The 22,351-nt window shown below is 39.6% G+C and overlaps 1 protein-coding gene and 1 long non-coding RNA gene across 7 annotated transcripts in view; one reads left to right on the top strand and one right to left on the bottom strand.

The window, feature by feature from the left end:
• Window positions 1-1,448: 1,448 nt before the first annotated feature.
• On the bottom strand, window positions 1,449-4,074 carry LOC139035649 (uncharacterized). Its single transcript, XR_011488312.1, has 2 exons — window positions 3,590-4,074; window positions 1,449-3,458 (listed from the first exon to the last, which is right to left on the bottom strand). It is a non-coding gene; the product is annotated as an uncharacterized lncRNA (long non-coding RNA).
• The window catches only part of FERMT2 (FERM domain containing kindlin 2), a 72,682-nt gene continuing 53,420 nt past the window's right edge, over window positions 3,090-22,351 (top strand). For 2 of the 6 annotated variants that reach the window (XM_070469368.1, XM_070469367.1), the window contains exons 1-2: window positions 4,375-4,556; window positions 4,960-5,125. In XM_070469368.1, the coding sequence (XP_070325469.1) occupies window positions 4,969-5,125 (157 nt within the window). In that variant the 5' untranslated portion in view covers window positions 4,375-4,556; window positions 4,960-4,968. Of the gene's footprint in view, window positions 3,332-4,373; window positions 4,557-4,959; window positions 5,126-22,351 lie in introns of those variants that run through there. The other 4 variants (XM_070469366.1, XM_020912825.2, XM_070469365.1 and 1 more) reach the window with 4 other exon arrangements.

Below are 22,351 nucleotides of genomic sequence, written 5' to 3'. Positions count from 1 at the left end.
ATTTTAAATAAAGCAGTGTGTGCATGTTGATGACCGACTCCCTACCTAGCCCTTCCCTGCCTCTTTTCACATTTTTGTTACTGTCCTTTGAAATACTGGCATTTTTGATTTTGGTAAAACCCAACTTAGTTTTCCTTTCATTGTTTTTGTTTTGATGTCCTGTTTAAGAAGGCATTATTTAATCTATGGTAACAAAGGTTTACTCCTAAGTTTTCTTCTAAGAATTTTACAGTTTAAATATTATATTTAGGTCTATGATCCATTTTGAGTTAATTTTTGTAAATGGTATTAAGGTCTAATTTAACTCTTTATGCATATGGATAGCCTTTCTGGTGTTTTAAATATTCCGATATTAGAAACATGTTCCTTAAGAGCTTGTGACATGTGTTATACATCTACAGATATGTCTCCGTGCCCTGCACTGTGCTAAGCACACAGTTAGCCACCTTGTTTGTATGTGTGTGTGTGAACAGTTCATATTTCTGTCAGAGGCAGAACATTTCACAAGATGACGTGATGTTCAAAAACTGTCTTCTAAGGATCAACTAGCATGATTTTCTACCAAACAGCTTTCTGTAATCTAGAGCAGTAAATACAAGAGTGTATTTCTTTCCCCTTGAAGTAGAGATTTCAGTCTTATCTCAGAGGCTTTCTTTAGGTCTGTGTCAAAACAGCCCCACCCTGAAGCAAGTCTTCCATGTCACTCATTTTGCCAGACTTTTCCTTACTCTCCACCTTGAATGCCACTTCTATCAAAAAACTGGCCCCTGCAACCTTCCTTCCAATTCTTAGTTCACACTCCATGCCCCTTGATTTCTACCTCCTTAGTAGCTTTCACAGGGAGCTCCATTTTTGGTAATCCCTGAGACAAACAGAGAATTCTGCTCACCTGGTATTTGACAGGAACAATTCATTACATTTTATCTTGCTGGCCTCAAATGGCATTTTTAAGCGCATTTTAAAATACTTCTACACATTTATACTCACACAAACCTTCCCTTATATTCTCCTATCCCCCAACCTCTCTGTATTTCAAACTCGGTGGTTATATTTGCTACAAACCTTTAAAGACTGTAAAGCACAGTTTAAGTGGGCTCAGAGAAAAAGCTGGAGTCAACCTGCGGACTACCAAGCCGGAGGGCTGCATCTGACGGCAGATCTGTGAGGTATCATTTGGTCTAAACCTAAGCCCAGTGCTCGGTACCTTATTTGGATATTGCTGCTTTCAGTGCTTGAGCTGTTCTTCCAAACACTGGAGTTCTCGGCTACTTTTCAGTATGATGTAAGTACCACAAGTATTGCATTGTCTTAGAGGTTCTAGTAGGGGATTTCAGTTAAGATTCCACATCTGAACACACTGGGAAACGTTAGGTGGAAGTAAACATTTAAGAAATGTTATTTGAAGGTCTCACTCAATAATCGAGAAAAAAAATCCCCAGTTTCAGAGATTCAAGTCTGACTCCTCTTTAATCTTCAAAGCAAGCAACAGCTTGAAACATTCACAAAGAGGGCCTACAGGGACCAGCTGCACCCAACTCAGCCTAACTATTCCTCTAATAGTTCTTGTAGGGGGTCACTGCCTACCCTGTGCTTCCAGTTGGCCAGAACACCAACTGCTGATTATCTGAAGCTAGTAAAGTCGCTTGTAAAGCTATAATTAAGCTGTTTCAAATGCTAAGAAACGGGACTGATATTTGCAATATTAACACCCCGCTCCCAGCTCCCCATCCTAATGTAGGAAACATTCACAGAAGTCAGAAGCAGTCAGAGTAGTAGGCATTGTAGTGGGAGGTTGTTCAGAAAGTAACTCACTGGAGAGTTAGAAAAAGAGAACTAGAATGTGAGCATTGACAGAGTTTCTGAGACACAACAGTTGGCTTAGACAAATCTGTCTGAAGGAAAGGGAATATTCAGAAAGGACGTGGATATTTTTGGTTCTACAAAGGCATGTTTAAGAAGTCATAGTCATTCAGAGCCTGCTGGAGCACTTGCAAAAGTTGTTGAGGGACAATTCTCAGCCTCATTCCTGGCTCTATTTTAAGTCTCTAATACTCCACTTCCCACATTTTTTCCTTGTTGTTTTGTGCCCTTTATAATGTATGCTATCTCATAGTTTGCACATCATTATATAATGCCGTAAATCTTCGGAGGATAAGGTGTAGAAATAAGAACATACATTTCAAAGCCAGGATTTCCCCCCAAAATGAAATATCTGCATGGGGCAGACATAGTGTTTCCTAACCTTTTGAGTTGATTTGATCCTAGCATGTCTTTCATTTTCTTTGTGCCAAGGTATTTGTAAATTTGTGGGCAAGACAAAGAACTTGAAGTCCCTGCTCTCAAAGAACTCATGTCTTATTTGGGGATATTTGAAAACACAAAAGGAAACCCCTGAAGCTCCTGTCCAGGTGTCCAGCAGCTGCTCTATCAGCTGTGTCTATCACTGTGAAGGTAATGGCATGCCCAGAGAAATTGAGATGCTGGATGTAATTAAAGGTGGTGACAGACAAGTCCTGAATGCAAAGATTTGGAATTTTTAGAAAATAAAAAATAGAGAGGCAAAAAAAACCTCCCTTGATTTTAACACCCAGATAGCTTGTTAACAATTTGGTGTATTTCCTTTCACTCTTTTTTCTCTTAATAATTAGAACTAGACACGCTTGATTTTTTTACAGCTGCACGTACAGTTCTGTACAGTTTTTTCTTTACCCTAACAAGTTACTATTTTATTAAAAACATTTTCCTATTATATTTGCAACACCATAATTTACATAAACTCCTCTCTGGATGTTCATACTGCTTCCAAGTGAACTATTTAGAACCTCCATGAGAAGAAATGATTGGAGGCTGGAGAGCCTACAGACTCCGAGGCATCAATTTCTCCATGATGACTAGCTGAAAATACTGTAGTGGTTTTCCCTATTTTTGGTGCCAAACCTCTGGCATCTGACTAAACTTCGCTGCTTTTCTTTTACTTTTTTATGGGTCCCACCCCTTTCTTGAGGCCTCTAACCTCGTTTCCCAATAGTGTTGCTGAACACAGGATTATTTGCCTAGGGTGGGACTGCGGGTGTCCTCTTTGAATCAGAGTCTGACAGAGTTCAAGAAGACTTCGAGGCTTTTAAAACTGAGGGTCTTTTATGGGATCTGGGATATCTTATCTGCGTCTTCCGGACCTAAATTCGTCGAGCCCTGTATTTGCCAGCGAGGCAGTTTTCCAATAGCCGTTTTTGACTGGAGCCCTCTCGGTTGAGTGCGACAGTAAAAGGGGGAAGTGGAAGTGAAGTGGGAAGCTGGAGGACCGTTCTCCATCACTGGTCAGTCTCAACAGGTAACATTCTTTAGTTCTTCCCGTACCTGCTGGCACCGGTTCAGAGCTTTTAAAATTCCTTCAAGGTGTGGCTGAGGGTGGGGTAGAGGATGTCCAGCCATCTAAATAACTTAGTAGACTGGGATTGCTAAAATGCAAATAAAAATACACAAATACGTACACAGAGTTGAAAAGGCTGGAGAAGAGAGTTTCCGAATAAACCTCACTGCCCTGATTCCTCCCCCCCTAACTACAGCATCGTGGACCTAAATGACTCACTTCTGGTTGGAGCTTCCGAATGGGTTAAGAGCGCAAGTAAACTCTGGAGAGTCCGGTAGGAGTTGCTGATTGTGCCGGACATTGCTTGCAAAGCAATTTTGCGGTTCCCCTCTCTCGGCTTTTTCTCATTCTTTTGTTGGATGTTCGCGAAGTTGGCTTGGGCATTTACTTTTTAAAAAGTTTTTACGTCCCCAACCCCCTGTCTCCACCTCCCGGAGTGCGGCACTTCTCACCGCCCCGAGACTTCTGGGCTCGCTCCAGCCGTGGGGAGGGGGCGAGGGCACTTTGTTCACCGAAAACGACCTTGCCCTGGGAATTTCCTGTGGCCATTTCTCACGGACGAGCCCCCTCCTCCGGCTGGAAGCACCGACACCCACCGCTGCAAGCCCTCCCGGAGCCGGAGACGCGAGCGTGGAACTGAGCGCCCGGCGCCCTCCCGCACCCGGGTGGGAGGCAGCCGCGCTCTCCGGGCTCCCCCTCCTCAGGTCCCGCCGCCGAGATCCCGGATGTTGGATTCAATCCCTACGCCGGGTCCTTCATTTCCATAAAAGGGCAGCGACTCGGCGGGGCCGAGATTGCTGCCGCCGCGGGCGCCCCCGCCTCCCCCGCACAGCTCGCCTCCCCGCCGCGCGCCACCCCTCCCCAGCCTGGGAGTTCGCGCGGCCTCGGCCCCGAGTGCGGCGGCGGGGGACGGCGCGGGAGGGGCGAGGCGGCCGGACCCGCGGAGGGCGGCTCGGCGGGGCGGGGAGGAGGGAGCTGGTCTGGGACTGAGGGGGCGGGGAGAGAGGGGTGGAGCGCGGAGGGAGAGGCGAGGGGCAGCGACGGCCGGACTCCATTAGTCGCTCGGGCCGGGACGCCGCGTTTCGCCGGCAGAGAAGGGGACCCCACACCACCGCCGCTGCAGGGCGAGCCCCCGCTCCGTGCCTGTTGCCGCTCCAGCCCGGGCTCGGAGCGCAAGAAGCGCGCGGTGAGGGCCCGGGCCCGGCAGGGACTGAGGGGGAGCGCGGGCGGGAAGGAGGACCGTGGAGCCCGCGGACGGCCTCTCCTGGGCCTGGGTGCGGCCGGCAGGCGGGCAGGTGAAGCCCGCCGCGGTCCGCTAGGCGCGGGCCGCTAGGCTGGGGCCGCGCGGGGCGGGCGGTGCCGTGTGAGCCGAGGGCCGCCGCGGGGCGGGTGCCGGGGTGGCCGCGGGAAGGGGCGCGGGGCGCAGAGTCCTGCCGGCAGCTGGCCTCGCCGCCGGCTCTCCCGAGTTCGTGCGGAAACCCTCGCCTTCTCCGCCTTCTCTCACCCGCGGCTGACTCTGCGAGTTCGGTGGGATTTGCTTTCCTTTGGGGGAGTGACGCTGACGAGAGCCATTTCCTCCGTGTTCGCAGGAAGGAGCCATGGCTCTGGACGGGATAAGGATGCCAGATGGCTGCTATGCGGATGGGACGTGGGAACTGAGCGTTCATGTGACGGACCTGAACCGCGATGTCACCCTGAGAGTGACTGGGGAGGTGCACATTGGAGGGGTGATGCTCAAATTGGTGGAAAAACTCGGTGAGTAGCATCCCGGCCGCGTCAAAGTAGACTTCCCAGACTGGGCGCGCGAGTGGGGAGGGGGGGACTTAAGGCGAGAGGAGGGGTGAATTTTGGAAGTCTTGCTTAGCATCCCGCAAATGCCTTTTTTTTTCTTCTTAATGTAAGATCCCTTAATAGTTAAACAAATAGGCTTTTCCCCTTTGCCTCTTTTTTGTATTGTTACTCTTTGAAATTTTAATAATTTGGTGATTCCAGTCTCCTAACTAGTACTCTTAATTGCGTAGGAAATAGAGAAAACTCCTTAATTCTTAAAGGAAGTGAGAAGAGTGCGCAAGTGAAGGTTGAGAGGGTTATATTATAGGGATTGTGGTTATCAGTTCCTTACCTTCAGTGTACCTGAATGTTGGTGACGTTTGATATTGAAGATGATGCAAAATCTATTTAAAATCAAATTTTGTTGGAAAATGTTCAACTTCTGGTGTTAATATGAAAGTTTTGTAGCTGTGCTACTACGTGATGGAGTATATTAAAATGTTCCAGTCATCCACTCTTAGAAGGGGTGGGGCAGTGTTTGACTGTCTATAATAGTCCGTGCTTTTAAGTTATTTCTAGCGTTGGATTTTATGTGAATGACAAGCTAGTGAAAGAATTTTAAAAAGCAGATATTATTGAGTGGAGACTGGCAATATTTGTTTAGATACAAATAATATTGATTTAATACTGTTAAGTTGATTGATTTTAAAACTGATTGTCTTACTAGCACATCCAACAATGTGAAGTGTAAGAAAATTTTTTAGTACACATTTGTAATGGCTGAAACCATTTTCAGCTGGGAGAATCAAATAAAACGATTCAATAGATGCTTTTATTACAAGAGAAATGCTTGGAGGACTGTTCCTGAGTTTTAATGTGTCATTTGTTTGTAGTACAAGTTCTGATAAGTGTGTAGCATTATCTTTTTAGGCTTTGTGTGTGTGTCTTTCTAAAACACAGCATTCCTTCTTCAGGCCACTCTGGAAAAGTAGAAAAATGGTTATTTATCAGGAAATGTATTTTTTACCAAGGATTAGTGTATACCTACCATATAAACTTACCGAAATTGTGCCCCAATGTAATTGCAGTATAAGACAGCATTCATTTAGGTGGACCTTTTTTGGTTCAGTGCAGGGAGTTTAATTATTGAAAGACCATAAAGAAGCTCCTTAGAGGGTAGCCTCCTTAGGAATGTGCATTGTTTGGCTCTCTGAGACTTAGCCCGGGAGGGAGTCCCCCTGCTTTTTAGCCCTTTCAAAATGAGATTCTGCTGTGTGTTTACCTACATAACTGTTAGTTATCTTTGTTCTTATCTGATTTGACTAAGTCAGTCACTGTGCAAAATATTTCTGAGTCTGTTTTGTCCTAGTAAGGGATTGTTTAAGGAAGAAAATATCAAATTGTGTTTCCTTTGTCTTCAAAGGGAGTAAGCATTTTCTTCAGAGATTGCTTTATGTATGACAAATGGGCCTTGTTAATACACTGGTTTCAATAAGAGATATTGTGAAAAAGGAGCTGTTGAAGGTGACTGAGACAACTTGTAGTTCTTGAAAGCCAGGCTTTATCTAATGAATAAATAATGACTGTGTTGCATTGATTGGAGCTGTTTATTATAGAATCACAGGCATAAATAGAAATACAGAGAATAAACTATTTGCAGACAGAACTGATGTTAATTTGCAGTGACTATAATGTTAATCTTTTAATGTTGATATATTTTAAATTTTTTTATGCAGTGAAAAGAAACCCAGTAAGGTAGGAAATGTGTACATGAAAGCCTTACATCTTTGTTGAACTGAAAAATACTGATCCTCTTAGATTTTGATTTTCAAATAGAAAATGTTCTTTAGCGTAATTGTGACTTTCCCCTTTGGTAAAAGTAGGGCTTAATGAATTTTTGCTCCTGGTTTTAGGATTAGATACTTTGAATGGCAAGCTGTTTTGTTACATGTTGGGAAGTAAATAGAGGAGAAATTCTGGACGGCATTTTGATTTACAAATCAGGCTCGTCAGATTAGAAAAGAACTTTTTAATTCTTCAGAGTTGCCTAAAACTGGAATGGCCTACCTTCTGAAGCCCTAAGTTGTGTTACTAAAGGTATTGGGCAGACTGGATGGTTACTTGTCAATAGCTGAAGTGGATCAAAGAAGCTTGCAGAGAGTCTAGATGAAAAGAGGTGGAGGTCATGGCACAGATCAGATGGTACAGGGTCTCATGTCTGAGGGGGTTGTAGAGCAGGGATGGAGAATTAGCAGAACCAGGCTGCTCTGCACTCGGAACAGATGTGGTACTGCAGAGTAGCCTTCACCTATGTCTTCAAACTCCACATGCCTGTTTGATACCTTTCTTATTTTCATCATAGTGTGTATGAATGAATACCAGAGCATTAGGTTTTAAGGCTGTCTTCCATATAATTAGGGATAGCAGTTATTTCTCTGGGATTGGGAGATTTTATGATGACTCCTTCCTTCAACATTGTGTTAAAATTTTGTGCGTATGTGCACGTATGAGATTTTCTGCGAAGAGTCTTCTTAGCTTTCATTAGGTTTTTGAAGAGGTCTATGATGAAACAAAGATTTGGCCCTTGAAGGTCAGCCTTATTTTGAAGGTACAGTGTTCTTCCCAGGCTCAGGCACTTTACTGAAGCAAGCTGAAAAAGTAAATAATGCTTCCAGCAACATCTTTATATTTAGAATTTTATAAAGAACGTGTGTGCTTCAGGTAAGATCATTCAACCATGATTCTTAGATTTATGACTTTAATTCAAAGATCTATACGATCCTTTTTAAATTTTAGTACACAAGATATTTGTTATTCTGTGCAGATCTTTTAAAAGAAAATAGAGTGTACACCATGAAAAAGTGGGCTTTAGAGAATTATATCCTGGTGTCACAGAAGCTTCTTGCATCTGTGACTTTAGGTTGATACTAGACAAGTAATCTCCATATCAATCTTCCCAATGTTTATACCCCATTCTGAAAATTAAAAGTTATTACACTTGATTTTTTTAATACAGATTGAAAGCTTTAAAAAGAATTATAAAAACTTACTGTAATTTTTGTTGAAAACAATTTTCAAAGCTAATAGTTTTTTTTTTTTAAGAAAAGAGTTATAAAATATCAAGGTTAAGGATTATAAAAATAAGACACAAGAGAATAAAATTATAAAAATAGTTGTATTTAAAAATACATGTTTCAGGTAAGGAGGAGGCTCAGGTTTATGGGATTACCTGATGTTGCTTTGGCAATCACCAAGAAGTATTAAAACTGTTCTACTCTATAGGATTCAGAGCTTAGTAAGTATTGAGGATTCAAAAATGCCGAAAGATGCCTTGTGTCATTGCATAGCAAAAGGCTTCTGTTTCTGGATGTAGCCTTTGGAAACAAGTCATCCTCACTTTATCATGTATCGTGTTCTTGCTATAATAATGCAATAGAATATATTTATGTTGGAGTTGTGTGTTAGGATTAAGTTAAACTGTGAATGTAGCACACATGATGCCCCACCCCCCAAAGATTTTGGTTCAGATTACCTTAAAAATCCCTTAAAGTGATAGATAAGTGATCATGAAGTATGGTTTCCATTCATTCGTTTCATCTCATAGAAGTATAAAATAGCTAGTTTTTCCTTCAGAAATTCCAAAAATAAATATCTTTAGCTAGAGCACAGATGAAGAAATTGGCTTGCATTTGGGGCTTTGTTACACAAAAATACTTTTAAATACTAGGATCAGAGCTTGGTTAGATACACACAGGGAGAAATGCTTGTTACTGGACAGCTCCCTTATATTGCTTAGTGCTTCTTGGGTAGGGCATGCTTATTTAGTGAAATGGTGTCTATGTTGTTGAAATCCTCAGATTTTTTTCCTCCGAGGGCTTATGATTGGATTCATGGAAGTGAAATGTCTTCATGATGCAGCGTCAGTGCATTCATAGTGGACTATATCAAGATAAAAATTTCTGAAAATCTTTTTAAGTGGGCTGGGAGAAGCACTTAATGGTGAAATCATATATATTAGAATGAGTTGAATTTCAGTTAAATATGTACTATCTTAGAGCAAGTTTACTCAGTATTTAGAGTACTCTTAATAATCCATTGGAACTGGACATTGAATTTTATCTGTTTCAGCACATTTGAAGCTCTTTAAAAATAAAGGACAGTGTGTGAATTTTACTAAAATTCCCATAGCACATAATAAAGTTCAAGCTATATTCCTTGGATACATTATGGGTTATTTTCTGCTGTGTTTTATACCCAGTTTTTAAAAAGTCAACAAATACTGTTTGATTACAAGTAGAGTTAACTTATATTTATGGGCTTCCCTGGTGGCTTAGAGGTTAAAGCATCTGCCTCCAATGCAGGAGACACAGGTTCGATCCCTGGGTCGGGAAGATCCCCTGGAGAAGGAAATGGCAGCCCACTCCAGTATTCTTGCCTAGAGAATCCCATGGATGGAGAAGCCTGGTAGGCTACAGTCCACGGGGTCCCAAAGAGTTGGACAGGACTGAGTGACTTCACTTCTTATAAAGGCACTAAAAAGAATATATCTTTTTTATTCAATTTGTTAGAAAAGATAGTGTTGGAAATGTCTATTAGCTATTAAAAACAGAAAATTTGAAGTTTTGTCTTTTATCTTCAACTCTATTTTTTGTAATTTCAAACTTACAAGTTCAAGAAGGATAACTGAATACTATAATCTTCATTTAGATCATCTGTTAGCATTTTTCATTTGATTTCTCTGTGCACATACACACACACTTTTGGGAACCATTTGAAGAAGTTACACACATCATAACCCTTCATCTCTAAGTACTTAAAATATGTATCACCTAAGAACAAGGACTTTCTCTTTCATATTACATTACAGTTATCAAGTTCAGGAAATTAAACATTGATTCAATACTGTTGTCTAACATGCATCCAGATTCATATTTGGCAGTTGTTCCAGTATTGGCCTTTGTTTTTTCCACCCAAGATCTCAGTCTACATTTAGCTGTCAGTAAATTGCCTTCTTTACGTAGTCTCCTTGAATAGACACAATGGCTACCAAGGTTAGAGCCATAAGAGATTATGTAATATGTGGCTTATTAATATTACATTGTGGTATATGTAAAGTAATAATACCTGTTTCCAGACTTCACAGCCACCCTATGGAATAGTTCCTTAGCATTTGTCTTTTCAAGACATTGTTTTACCTTTTTTTCAACAATAAAGTTCTTTATCAGTGTAAATTTCACTTCAGAGTGATTGTAAGGTCTTCATACACCTTTATCTTTAAAGTTCAGTTTTCTTCTTAGCTTACTAATGAATAAGGTATAGACAATATTTTTATACATCATTGGGTATAGGTTTCCATAGTGTTAGTTGTCTTTAGACCGTAGTAGATGCTAATAGATACACAGAATAATAAATAATATTCTGGCTCTGCCACGTATTGGCTGTGTGATCTTTGGACAACTAATCTAATCTTCTGAGTGAGTTTGACATCTCTAAAATTCCAATTTAAAAAAACTTTCTCGTAGGTCTCGGTGAGAAAAGAGATAATACATGTGAAAATGCATTGTATGGACTATTTGTGCTGTACAGATAAGAGTGGCTGTTTTCTCAGTGGCTTTGAGAGTCCCTGAATATCCTGAAGTGGAGGCAGGGGTCAGGGAGGAACTCCTTTTAAAAGGAGTTCAGATGTAATCTAGACTGTTGAAAAGGTTCCAGCTTTAATCGTGGAGAATTACACCCCTCAGAAGGAGGCTAGTTTGGGACTGCTTTGTGCTCCCAACTCCCAACAGCAAGGAGAATAGCTATCATTCCACCCTTTTGCTCACTTCCAAGCATACGTGCCTCTGTAATGTAGCTAAGAGCTGTTTAACTACTGTTTTCTTGAGATTTCTGCAATGGAGTGGACCAGTAAGTGGACAGTGGTATTCCAGAGATTTGAAAAATTTATAGCCATGAAGGCCTCAGTAGTATGTTTTTTATTCAGTTGTAACAAAGGAATGCCATTGTGTCTTGGCATGTGAAAACATTGAGCCCATTTGGAAACTAATGGAAATGGTTTAAGAAAAAAGCTAATAAGTGCAATATTTTTATTTAGATAATTATCTTACTGAAATAATTTAAAAATTATGCTGATGCTATAGTACATTACAAAATGATACATATGCCCAGTGTGAGGTAAACAGATACTCTAAAAGAATAAGATAACTTTTTAATTGAGATATAATATTCTGCAGTCATGTTTGTGGTTACAAAGTCATATCTACTATAATTCTTTTGTAACAGATTTTTGCATAATTACTGCATTTTTTGCTTGTTAATTATTCTTAAAATCAGGCTTACTGAGGTATAATTTACATGCAGTAAAATTCATACTTTTTAGTATACTGTGCTGAGTTTTAGCAAATGCATGCAGTCATAAAACAACACAATTAAGACACGGAACTTTTCCAACACTCCAAAAACTTATCTTTGTGTTTTTTTATAATGAGCCCACTCCTTCAACTCCAGCTCCCCTGAAAAACCACTGGATGTCTTTGCCAGAATGTCATATAAATGGAACCATGTAGCTTTGAGGGTGGTTTCTTTCACTCTGGTGGCTAGGCTATAAAGAATCCCTCTGCAATGCAGGAGACATGGGTTTGATCCCTGGGTTGGGAAGATCTCCTGGAGAAGAAAATGGCAATTCACTCCAGTATTCTTGCCTGGGAAATCATGGATTGAGGAGGCTGGCTGGCTACATACAGTCCATGAGGTCACAAAAGAATTGGACACAACTTAGCGACTAGTACACTTTATTTAAAAATAATTATTAGCGTAATACGTTTTAGATTCTTGTGTATCAGTAGTTGTTTTGATTGTTCCGTTGTAGTTCATTGCATAATTGTGTACCACAGTTTATCTGTCTACCAGTTGTTTCCAGAGTTTTCAGACTACCACTGTTGTTTCTCATTTGCAGAGATTTTATGAGAGTTAACAATTGTTCTGAGTCCTCCAGTAGCATTTGGTATTGTCAGGTGTTTTTGGTTTTATTTGTGTTTAATTTTATTCAGCCTAATAAAGTATGTAGTGATATCTTACTATGATTTTAAGTCACACTTCCCTAATGGCTATGATGGGAAGCTTTTTACAGGCTTATATGCCATCTGTGTATCTTAGTAAACTGTCTTCATATCGTTTGCTTATTTTTTTAAATTGTTTTATTTGTTTTCTTGAGTTTTAAGATTTCCTAATATATTCCAGATAGAAGTACTTGATCAGATAGGTGTTTTGTAGTATTTTCTCCCAGTCTGTGGCTTGTCTTTTTATTTTCTTAATAGTATCTTTCAAAGAGCAAAATTTTTAAATTTTGAGGAAGTCCCATTTTATCAAGTTTTTTCTTTTCTGGATTGAACATTTAAAAAATTGTCTTCCACAAGGGAATTGGCTTAGTCGAAGTTTGAAAGATTTTGCCCTATAAGGTTTTTAGCTTCTGTTTATTTTTATACGTTGAAAGGAGAAATATATGAAGTATAGTAGTGATAATGTATCAGAAAGGAAATAATTGCATCGTATCAGTTTGAAATAATGTAATTACAACTTTTATTTGGTAAAATCTGAGCTATAAAATAATAAGCCAGTGAAAACTGATTTATCATCAATCCATTAGAAAACCTAGATATTTTAGAACTTTAGTCATAAAAATAGATCTGCAATACAGGCATCATTGAATAATTAAAATTTTAGGGTTTAATATTATAAAAAGAATTAAGTCTGAATTATAATCCTGACCATGCTACTTAATAGCTTGGTGATTTTTAAAAAAAAATTTTAAGTCAGTTTTCATGTTAAGGGTCTCAGTTTCCTTATCTGTACGATATAGATAAAGACAGAATAAGCCTTCATTTATGTTTGTTCCCTTACCTTTGTAGTGTTACTGGAAGTCTTTGAAAATTGTTTTTCAAATATAATATCCTCTAAACAGTATCGTCGTATATAAAGGGTCATTATTTGAATCCTTCATTCTTGGTATTTGTCTGCCTTCCTTCATTGAGAATATTACACTATTTATTCATAGTGACTCAGAGTTACGTGTAAAATGTTGAAATTTTTATTTTCTGATATTTTTTCTCAGTTTCAATAATTCTGCTTCTAAGTGAATTAGTGTTCTTAAGAGAAGAAAAGCAATAAATGGTTGAAATGGGAAGTTTACATTTAGATTTCCCTTCCTTTTATGATTCAGTATACAGACTCGATTATTTATTATTTAGTTATAAGGACCATCCAGTTTCAGTGGGTAGCCCTTAATCAGTATTCAAGGTAACAGAGCTGGTAACCTTCAGCCCAAAGGAGGTGACTTTTGCTTTGGAAGCTGTAGTGAATCTTTTCTCAGATGTTTACCTATCTTATTTTTATATTATCCTGTAAATAAAAGCTACATGAGGTATCTTAAAGATCAATTTTAAAGCATCAGTGTAATGATGGTTTTGATATCTTTTCTTAATGGAGCATTCAAGGTTATGAATAAAACACCAGTGACGTGCTAGTATTATTGATTGCAGGTGAAGATGTCTGTTGAATAAGTGCCTCCCAGTTTATTGTTCCTTAATGTAGTTCCTGAATTTCGTAACCTTTGAAATTAAAAATAACTTGAAAAATGTGGGCAGTTGCTATATCAGTTTAAGCTTTTATGCAAGGTGTTGATGCAGTCTGTTGCTGGGATAGAATGCCCTTGTTGTGGAGCATAGACTGTGGGAGGGCCTCCTGACTGTCACACTCCTGATTTTGCAGCCCTGTGCTGTGTGACCTAACCTGTCTGTGCCTCTGGTTGCTCATCTGTGAAATGGGAATAGTAACAATGTCTTTGTCCTAGGATTATTATAAGGACTCAGTTAGTTAATATATGTGAAGTGTTTTAGAATAGCCTCTGTAAATGGAGCTATGTTGATGATGAAGTGGAGCTATGTAAAATGTTCCCTTTTACTGAGCTAGAGAAATAATATTTTATAAAGATTGGGAATGTGTCATTTATAAAGGTAAGCCAAATAGTACTGATTTATTCTCTACCATATTAGCAATGTATTTTAACTTTATTGTGCTTACCTTTATCACTATGGGGTTTCCCTGGTGGCTAAGACGGTAAAGAATCTGCCTGTAATGCGGGAGATCTGTGTTCCATCCCTGAGTCAGGAGGATCCCCTGGAGAAGGGTGTACTGACTGCCCACTTCAGTATTCTTGCCTGGGTATGACAAAGATGGTTTAGAAGCAGTAGATTTTATACTCCAATATATACAAAATTACAGATAAACCATGCTTAAATGGAGGATATTCCAATAAATTTAATATTCTGGTTTAAGCAAATGCCTTTTTTAAAAGGTGAATTTTGTCAGTGTTTAAGGGCTTAAGTCCAAGACATGGCCACTTAGAGTTATTTATGACCTTGGCATATTGTTTTAACCTCTCCTGATTATTAATCTCATTTAACCTTTGTTTACTTCCCTGCTTCTTAGAGCTAATGTAAGAACTAACTATGATGTAAAAAGTATTGGGATGACCAAAAAGTTTGTTCAGGTCTTTTTCATGAGATGGTATGGAAAAACCTGAATGAACCTTTTGGCCACCCCAGTATTAACAGAATCTCTGGTAATAAGTAGAATGCCTATATTAAGAGCTCAAAAAAAATGTTATCCTTAGTTATCCTTCAAATACTATGTAAACCTAAAACAAGTATTTGAATTGTGGATTGAAGTAGCCTGGTTTATTTTCATTGTATTTATGTAGTACTTAGCCAAAACCCCTCCTTATTTCTTGCTCTTGTAAATTTTGTTTAGTGGTTCTGAACTTTGGAATACATTCCCTGAGCCAGACTGCCAGGGTGGGAATACTGGCTTCACTCCCTATAAGCTTGGTGACCCTGGGTCAAGTTATTTAGCTTTGCGATGGCTTAGTCTCCTACAAGTAAAACGAGGGTAATAGTATACTTATCTCATAGAGTTGTTGTGAGGATTAAATGAATACATATGTGTAAAGTACACAGTGGTATGTAGTGAGTACTGTTAGAGGGGTGGTGGTTGTTCAGTTGCTCAGTCAGTCTTGTCCAACTCTTTGTGACCCCATGGACTGCAGCATGCCAGGCTTCTCTGTCCTTCAGAGTGACTGTGGTTATTTTATTGTGGATCCTAATGGACAGCTACGATATCTCACTACTAAATATTTTCCCTGATGAGTTTGGGGAATAAATGCCTTAAATGAACTTAAACTAGGAAAGAGGGACTTCAGAGCAAGAGGAGACAGTCACATGTAAATATTCCTACCCAAAGATAAGTCTGTACATTCATTTTTTGTTTCAATAGGTTAGAGAGGCTTATAACATGTGGCATTTGTGAGGATCAAAGAGGTGGTGAACTTGACCCATCAGTAGTAGCAGCAAGCAAACATTTATGGAGGGTCAAGCATTATATTAGGTAATGGGACATACTCCCCACATAAAATCTGAACGACTTTCTAGTAACAGTGAAAACAGAAAATTGCTTTGAATTGACAGCCTCGATGTGAGGCACCAAATACATGGTTCAGGAAGATGGCGGAGATTTAGAAGCATAAGCAAATACTTACTGTCTTTTATTTGAGGAGAGCCCGGGTGAAAAGTTCGGACGAAAGGTATTCTGGACTGAAAGTTGTGATGTTTATGATGTATTAGTGACTAAGAGAAGCAGAAAATATGATTATAGAGAGGAAAGATATCATTAAGTGGGGAAATGACAATCTCTTTTCTTCTGTTATTCCTTCATTCACCTACTTGCTTTAAATGAGAACCTACTAGAGTGCCAGATAGCATACTACAAATGGCAGAGACAAGAAGTGTACAAAATTAGTTTAATCCTTAGAGTCATTCAACCTGCAGTCTTAGGGGCAAGACAGTCTTTAAATAAGTACTTGCCGTTATGTGATGAGTGTTATGATAATTGAAATAGTTATCAGAGATTGTATATATTGGGGAACCCAACCTAGTATATGGGAAAAGATTTCTGGAGGAAATTACATTTAAATCGAGGGCTGATGGTAGAGTAGGAAAAAGTCAGATGAGTGAGTGGCACAGGATCTTAGGAAGGGGGTGTAGGATAAAAGAACAGCAGGTTGGGAGAACATGAGAAGTCCAGCATGAGAGCATGGGAATGAGGGAGGGCCGCCGTTTGAGGAACTGAGAGTCTGTGTTGATGGAAGAATGGTCCTGGGGAACCAGTGACTTGTCAGGCTTAAGAAATAAGCTTAAAGTTCACTGTAAACCAAATTCAAAAGATTCAGTGTTGTGTTAAGAGCTGTGAGATACCAATAACAGATTTTAAACTGGAAAGAGACATCAGATCTTTACGAATTTGAAGTACATCTTGTTCATATGTCAGTAACATATGATATATGCAGTAGTAAGCCTCTTGGATTCCAAGAAATATTTTTTTCCCGTAGCTTGTGCTCCAGTCCTGTATTAGAATTTGTTTCCATACTTCTTTTTTGAAGTATAGAATAGCTAGTGCCTTTGACTAACTTCAAAAAACAAATCCAGTTTTAATACTCCATGAGTCAAACACTGATAAATTCAGCCTTGATGTTACTCTTAGAATTTGTCAGATGTTGACATTGCATGGACTCTGAGTCCAGTCTTCTAGGAACTAAGCCAAATTGAACCAAATTTGTAGTAAACCTTTAGGATTGGATAGAAAGTTACCCACCCTCTGGAAATGAATAATTGACATGCCTTCTATTTGTGTGCACTCTGTAATTGCATGCATGATTTATGTCATCTGGTAAAACTTTTTAACTACTTCAATTAGTGTATTTTGTAATAGCAAATACTATTGCTATTTGAAATAGTATTTAATTGATGCTAAAATTGATAAACATTATTTTGTGTTTGTGAGTAACTTCAGAAAGCGATTTGTAAACTTAGTTGATTGTGTTTTGCTTTGATGGGTGAATTCCTGAATTTTCAATCAAGTTAGCTATGTCAGAGAAATGTCAATTAGTCACTTTGTATCAGAAGTTTAGTTTCTAAATGTTTTTAATCACTGGTTGATGCATCTGTTTTAGTCACTCATTGAAATCTTAATGTAAAACAATAATTTTCTTATGCTAAAATTGAATGGAGTACTTTAATTGAAATATTTTGGCAGTTTGAATGATATGTAAACTTTGAAATGGTTTATTGCTTCTACTAACAGATGACAAACATTTTATTAAGAATAGGACATATCGGAATTTTAGGACATATCAGAAACCATCAATATTTTGCACAGTTTCAACATACACGTTTTAGTTATGGTTTAGTTAACACCAGTTATCTAACAACATGGTTCATGTTTTGGTTACCACCATACTTTAGTTTAATTGCATAAAATACCAACTTTGCTTCTAACTCTTCAGTCTACAATTTGCTATATCAATAACAGACGAGTACATTTAAGAGTTTTCATGTTACTTGCATATTACAAATATTTATTGGTTTAATTCCATGTACAAGGCCCTGGGCTTTGCCTTTGAGGTACAAGACAAATAATACCGAAGACCCTTAATTGAGTGGAGGAAGAGAGTTACATAAAATCAGTTACAATTGATTGGGATACATTATTCAGAATGCTAAGATGTACCTAACTGCTTTGGCAAGAGGGTTAGTGAAGAGGTAGAGATGGTAGTATTTGGTGTTTATGTAGGATTTTGTCAGCCTGATAAGAAGGAAAGAGAAAGGTATACAACCAGGGAGGCAGAAACCATCAGATTGTTTCACAAACTAGGCCAATTATAGTAATAATAATAATAATCCTATTATAGTTGCTTGAATTAAGTCATAGATAGTGTTCTAGTGGTGTAGTATAGAATGCACTGCTGAGAATCTCTTGGATTATTCTAGAGGAAAGGATAATTCTGGAAGGAGGGTTGCTCTTCTAGAATAAGATTTAAAATAATTGAGGAATTTTGGTCTCTCTAGAATAGTCTCTACAACGTGAGTTGTAGAACCTGAGGACAACTAAGCCTCGAGGTGCACAGAAGGTTAGGATTTATATAACCTACTGAGAGGTTATAAAACACTTCAGCAACAGAGGGACTTGGAAAGTTAAGTAGATAAGTAAAATGATCAAATTTGCATTTTAAAAAGTAACTCAGATAATTTTGTAAAAAAAGATATATTTCAGACAAGAGATGTTGAGGACTTGAACTAAAGCAATGTAATAAAAGGAAAGAAAGGGACACATTTAACAGCCATTTGAGAGGTAAATTCCATAGTATTTGGATAGAAGGAAAAACAGGGAGAAGTTGTAAGTTCAGCCTTAGAGAAATATATTCAACTTTTTTTGTGTGAGGGGAGGCTCCAAAATCACTGCAGATGGTGATTGCAGCCAAGAAATTAAAATCACTGCAGCTTCTTGGCAGAAAAGTTATGACCAACCTAGACAGCATATTAAAAAGCCGAGACATTACTTTGCCAACAGAGGTCTGTATAGTAAAAGCTATGGTTTTTCCAGTAGTCATGTATGGATGTGAGAGTTGAACTATAAAGAAAGCTAAGCGCCAAAGAATTGATGCTTTTGAACTGTGGTGTTGGAGAAGACTCTTGAGAGTCTATCGGACTACAAGGAGATCAAACCAGTCCATCCTAAAAGAAATCAGTGCTGAATATTCATTGTAAAGACTGATGCTGAAGCTGAAACTCCAGTATTTTGGCCACCTGATGCGAAGAACTGACTCCTTAGAAAAGACCCTGATGCTGGGAAATACTGAAGGTGGGGGGAGAAGGGGACGAGAGAGGATGAGATGGTTGGATGGTACCACCGACTCAATGGACATGAGTTTGAGTGAACTCCAGGAGCTGGTGATGGACAGGGAAGCCTGGTGTGCTACAGTCCATGGGGTCACAGAGTTGGACATGACTAAGCAACTGAACTGAACTTAAAGATTTTAAAGGTTAGGTTAATATGATTGCTATTTGTATCATCTTGGAGGGGCTTCCCAGGTGGCACTAGTAGGAAAGAACCCACTTGCCAGTGTAGGAGACATAAGAGACACGGGTTTGATCCCTGTGTCAGGAAGATCCCCTGGAGGAGGAAATGGCAACCACTCCAGTATTCCTGTCTGGAGAAGCCCATGGACAGAGGAGCCTGTCGGGCTGCCGTCCATGGGGTTGCAAAGAGTCCGACATGACTGAGTGGCTTAGCAAACACACATGATCTTGGTATGAAGGGAAAGTGTTAGTTGCTTAGTTGTGTCTAACTCTGCGAACCCATGGACTGTAGCCAGCCAGGCTCCTCTGTCTGTGGGATTTCCCAGGTAAGAACACTGGAGCGGGTTGCCATTTCCTCTTCCATGATCTTGGTAGTCTTCGCTTAATTTGTTGAATGGATGGGGTGAGTGGGCAACAGTTACTGAATTTTGGAATATTTACATGCGTCATTGCCAGTGTTTGCTGTTTTCATTTTATTTATTACTAAAAGTGTATGTCAGCTGAGTTAGCTCTGGGACATTTTTAAAAGCAGTTTTTTTCTGCTTTTCATAGCTGTGGAAAATCAGGAATATACTTATTTCTAGTATACTAATAATCCTATTATAGTTGCTTGAATTAAGTCATAGATAGTGTTCTAGTGGTGTATAGAATGCACTGCTGAGAATCTCTTGGATTATTCTAGAGGAAAGGATAATTCTGGAAGGAGGGTTGCTCTTCTAGAATAAGATTTAAAATAATTGAGGAATTTTGGTCTCTCTAGAATAGTCTTAAGGAAAAGAAGAAGGATTTAGAAGTTATTTCAGTTATTCTTATGTGATACAGAATATTCATTTTATAATTTCAGTTCAATTGCTCAGTCATGACCGACTCTTTGTGACCCCATGAACCGCAGCACGCCTGGTGTCCCTGTCCATCACCAACTCCCGGAGTCCACCCAAACCCATCCATTGTGTCGATGATGCCATCCAACCATCTCATCCTCTGTCATCCCCTTCTCCTGCCGTCAATCTTTCCCAGCATCAGGGTCTTTTCAAATGAGTCAGCTGTCCACATCAGGTGGCCAAAGTGTTGGAGTTTCAGCTTCAACATCAGTCCCTTCAATGAACACCCAGGACTGATTTCCTTTAGAATGGACTGGTTGGATCTCCTTACAGTCCAAGGGACTTTCAAGAGTCTTCTCCAACACCACAGTTCAAAAGCATCAATTCTTCAGTGCTCAGTTTTCTTTATAGTCCAACTCTCAGATCCATACATGACCACTGGAAAAACCATAGCCTTGACTAGACGGACCTTTGTTGGCAGAGTAATGTGTCTGCTTTTTAGTATGCTGTCTAGGTTGGTCATAACTTTCCTTCCAAGGAGTAAGCGTCTTTTAATTTCCTGGCTGCAATCACCATCCGCAGTGATTTGGAGCCCAGAAAAATAAAGTCAGCCACTGTTTCCCCATCTGTTTGCCATGAAGTGATGGGACCGGATGCCATGATCTTAGTTTCCTGAATGTTGAGCTCTAAGCCAACTTTCTCACTGTCTTCTTTCACTTTCATCAAGAGGCTCTTTAGTTCTTCTTCACTTTCTGCCATAATAATTTTATTTAATCTCTAATATAAAATAAGAAGTGGTTAGTTACATTATTTTTCTGAATTGCCTCTTTGCTGTTGATAATCTGTTTCTGTTCTTCACTTGTATTAAACTCAGTTTAATTTTGTTTAGTAGTATATGTATTCTTCAAATAATTAAATAGCTGCCAGCCATAACCTTTTTGAATTTTATTGTCTATAGCTGTCATTATTAAATCAGTTGAACATATACATAATATAGATATTCCTTCACATTTGGTGTTTAAAGTGAACTGATGAGTGACTTTGCAGTGTTGGCTGGTTCTAGGTACGACCTCCTGAAACCAGTCTTACTTGAATCACAATTTCCATGGTCCAGTTCTTATTATCTGGTGAAATGCCGTACACACACACACACACACCCCTTAGGATATATCTTGAATTGATTAGCTTCTTGGTGCCTGTGAGGACTGGAGTCCATTATATACAAATTTGCAGTGCATAGATAGTATCGGAACAGAGAAATGAAGTAGTTTGAGTGACTATTTCCCCATAGTTCTTTGAGACTCTAATGAAAGAGCAGTCTCTGATGACAAGGTTTCTCTGCCTGGAGTTTGTTTCCCTTGGGCAGAGCTGAGTGAACATAAATTTAGTCTGTGAACCCATTTCTTCATGCCGACTCCTCAGTTGAGATTTCAGTTATGTGCCTGTTAGAACTGGAATCTGATCTCTCTGCCCCTGAGATCTGTAGAGCCTCAAGCAAGAACCTAACCCCACTGAACCGGGTTTCCTTATCTATACGAAGAATTTAGATTGGGTTGATTCCTAAGGACCTTTTCAGTTCCCAGTTTATGTGGGTCTTTGTAAGCCTCCCTGTGATACTGGCAGGGAAAGACACAAACTAATAAGCAAGTTGTAGGAAGATCCATGATGTCAGACTTATGGAAAGTTTGTTGAAACTCCCATCAGAATTTTACTCTGCTCTTTGCCTTCAAGATAGCTTGAAGTCTACCCCACAATAGTCCTGCTACCAGTGCAGGCCACTTAGCTCTGAGTTACCATGTTAAGGAAGGGCAGGAACGAAATACAGCCTCCATATTTCACTTCTCAGCACTCTCCAGTCCCTCTGGCAAGACCTGGGGTATTTCCACTTCATCTAATAATCCCTTTACCTCCATATAAGTGTGAGTGTGTGTGAAGTCGCTCAGTTGTGTCCAACTCTTTGCGAGCCCATGGACTGTAGCCCACCAGGCTCCTCTGTCCATGGGATTCTCCAGGCAAGAATACTGGAGTGGGTTGCCATTTCCTTCTCCAGGGGATCTTCCCAACCCAGGGATTGAACCCGGGTCTCCCACATTGTGGGCGGACTCTTTATCCTCTGAGCCACCAGGGAAGCTGTCCCTAACCTCCCTGTACTCCCTCTCAATTATAGTGCTTTCCTGGGGGCTCATTCAGGAAAGAATTTGCCTGCAATGCGGGAGACCTGGGTTCAATCCTTGGGTCAGGAAGACCCTCTGGAGAAGGGATCAATCTTAGGATTCCTCTGTCCTTTGATTGTCTCATTTCTTGAAACAGGAATTGTGATAGTATTTACCACTTAGCATTTTTGTGAGGATTAAATGAGGGTATGTTAAGTGCTACTGGTACATGCTAAATGTTCAGAAACAAATCTTGGTGCTATTGGTATCAGC

This window comes from Odocoileus virginianus, chromosome 6 (assembly GCF_023699985.2).
Source record: "Odocoileus virginianus isolate 20LAN1187 ecotype Illinois chromosome 6, Ovbor_1.2, whole genome shotgun sequence".
NCBI lineage: Eukaryota > Metazoa > Chordata > Mammalia > Artiodactyla > Cervidae > Odocoileus > Odocoileus virginianus.
This window is presented reverse-complemented; position numbering and strand designations above follow the sequence as displayed.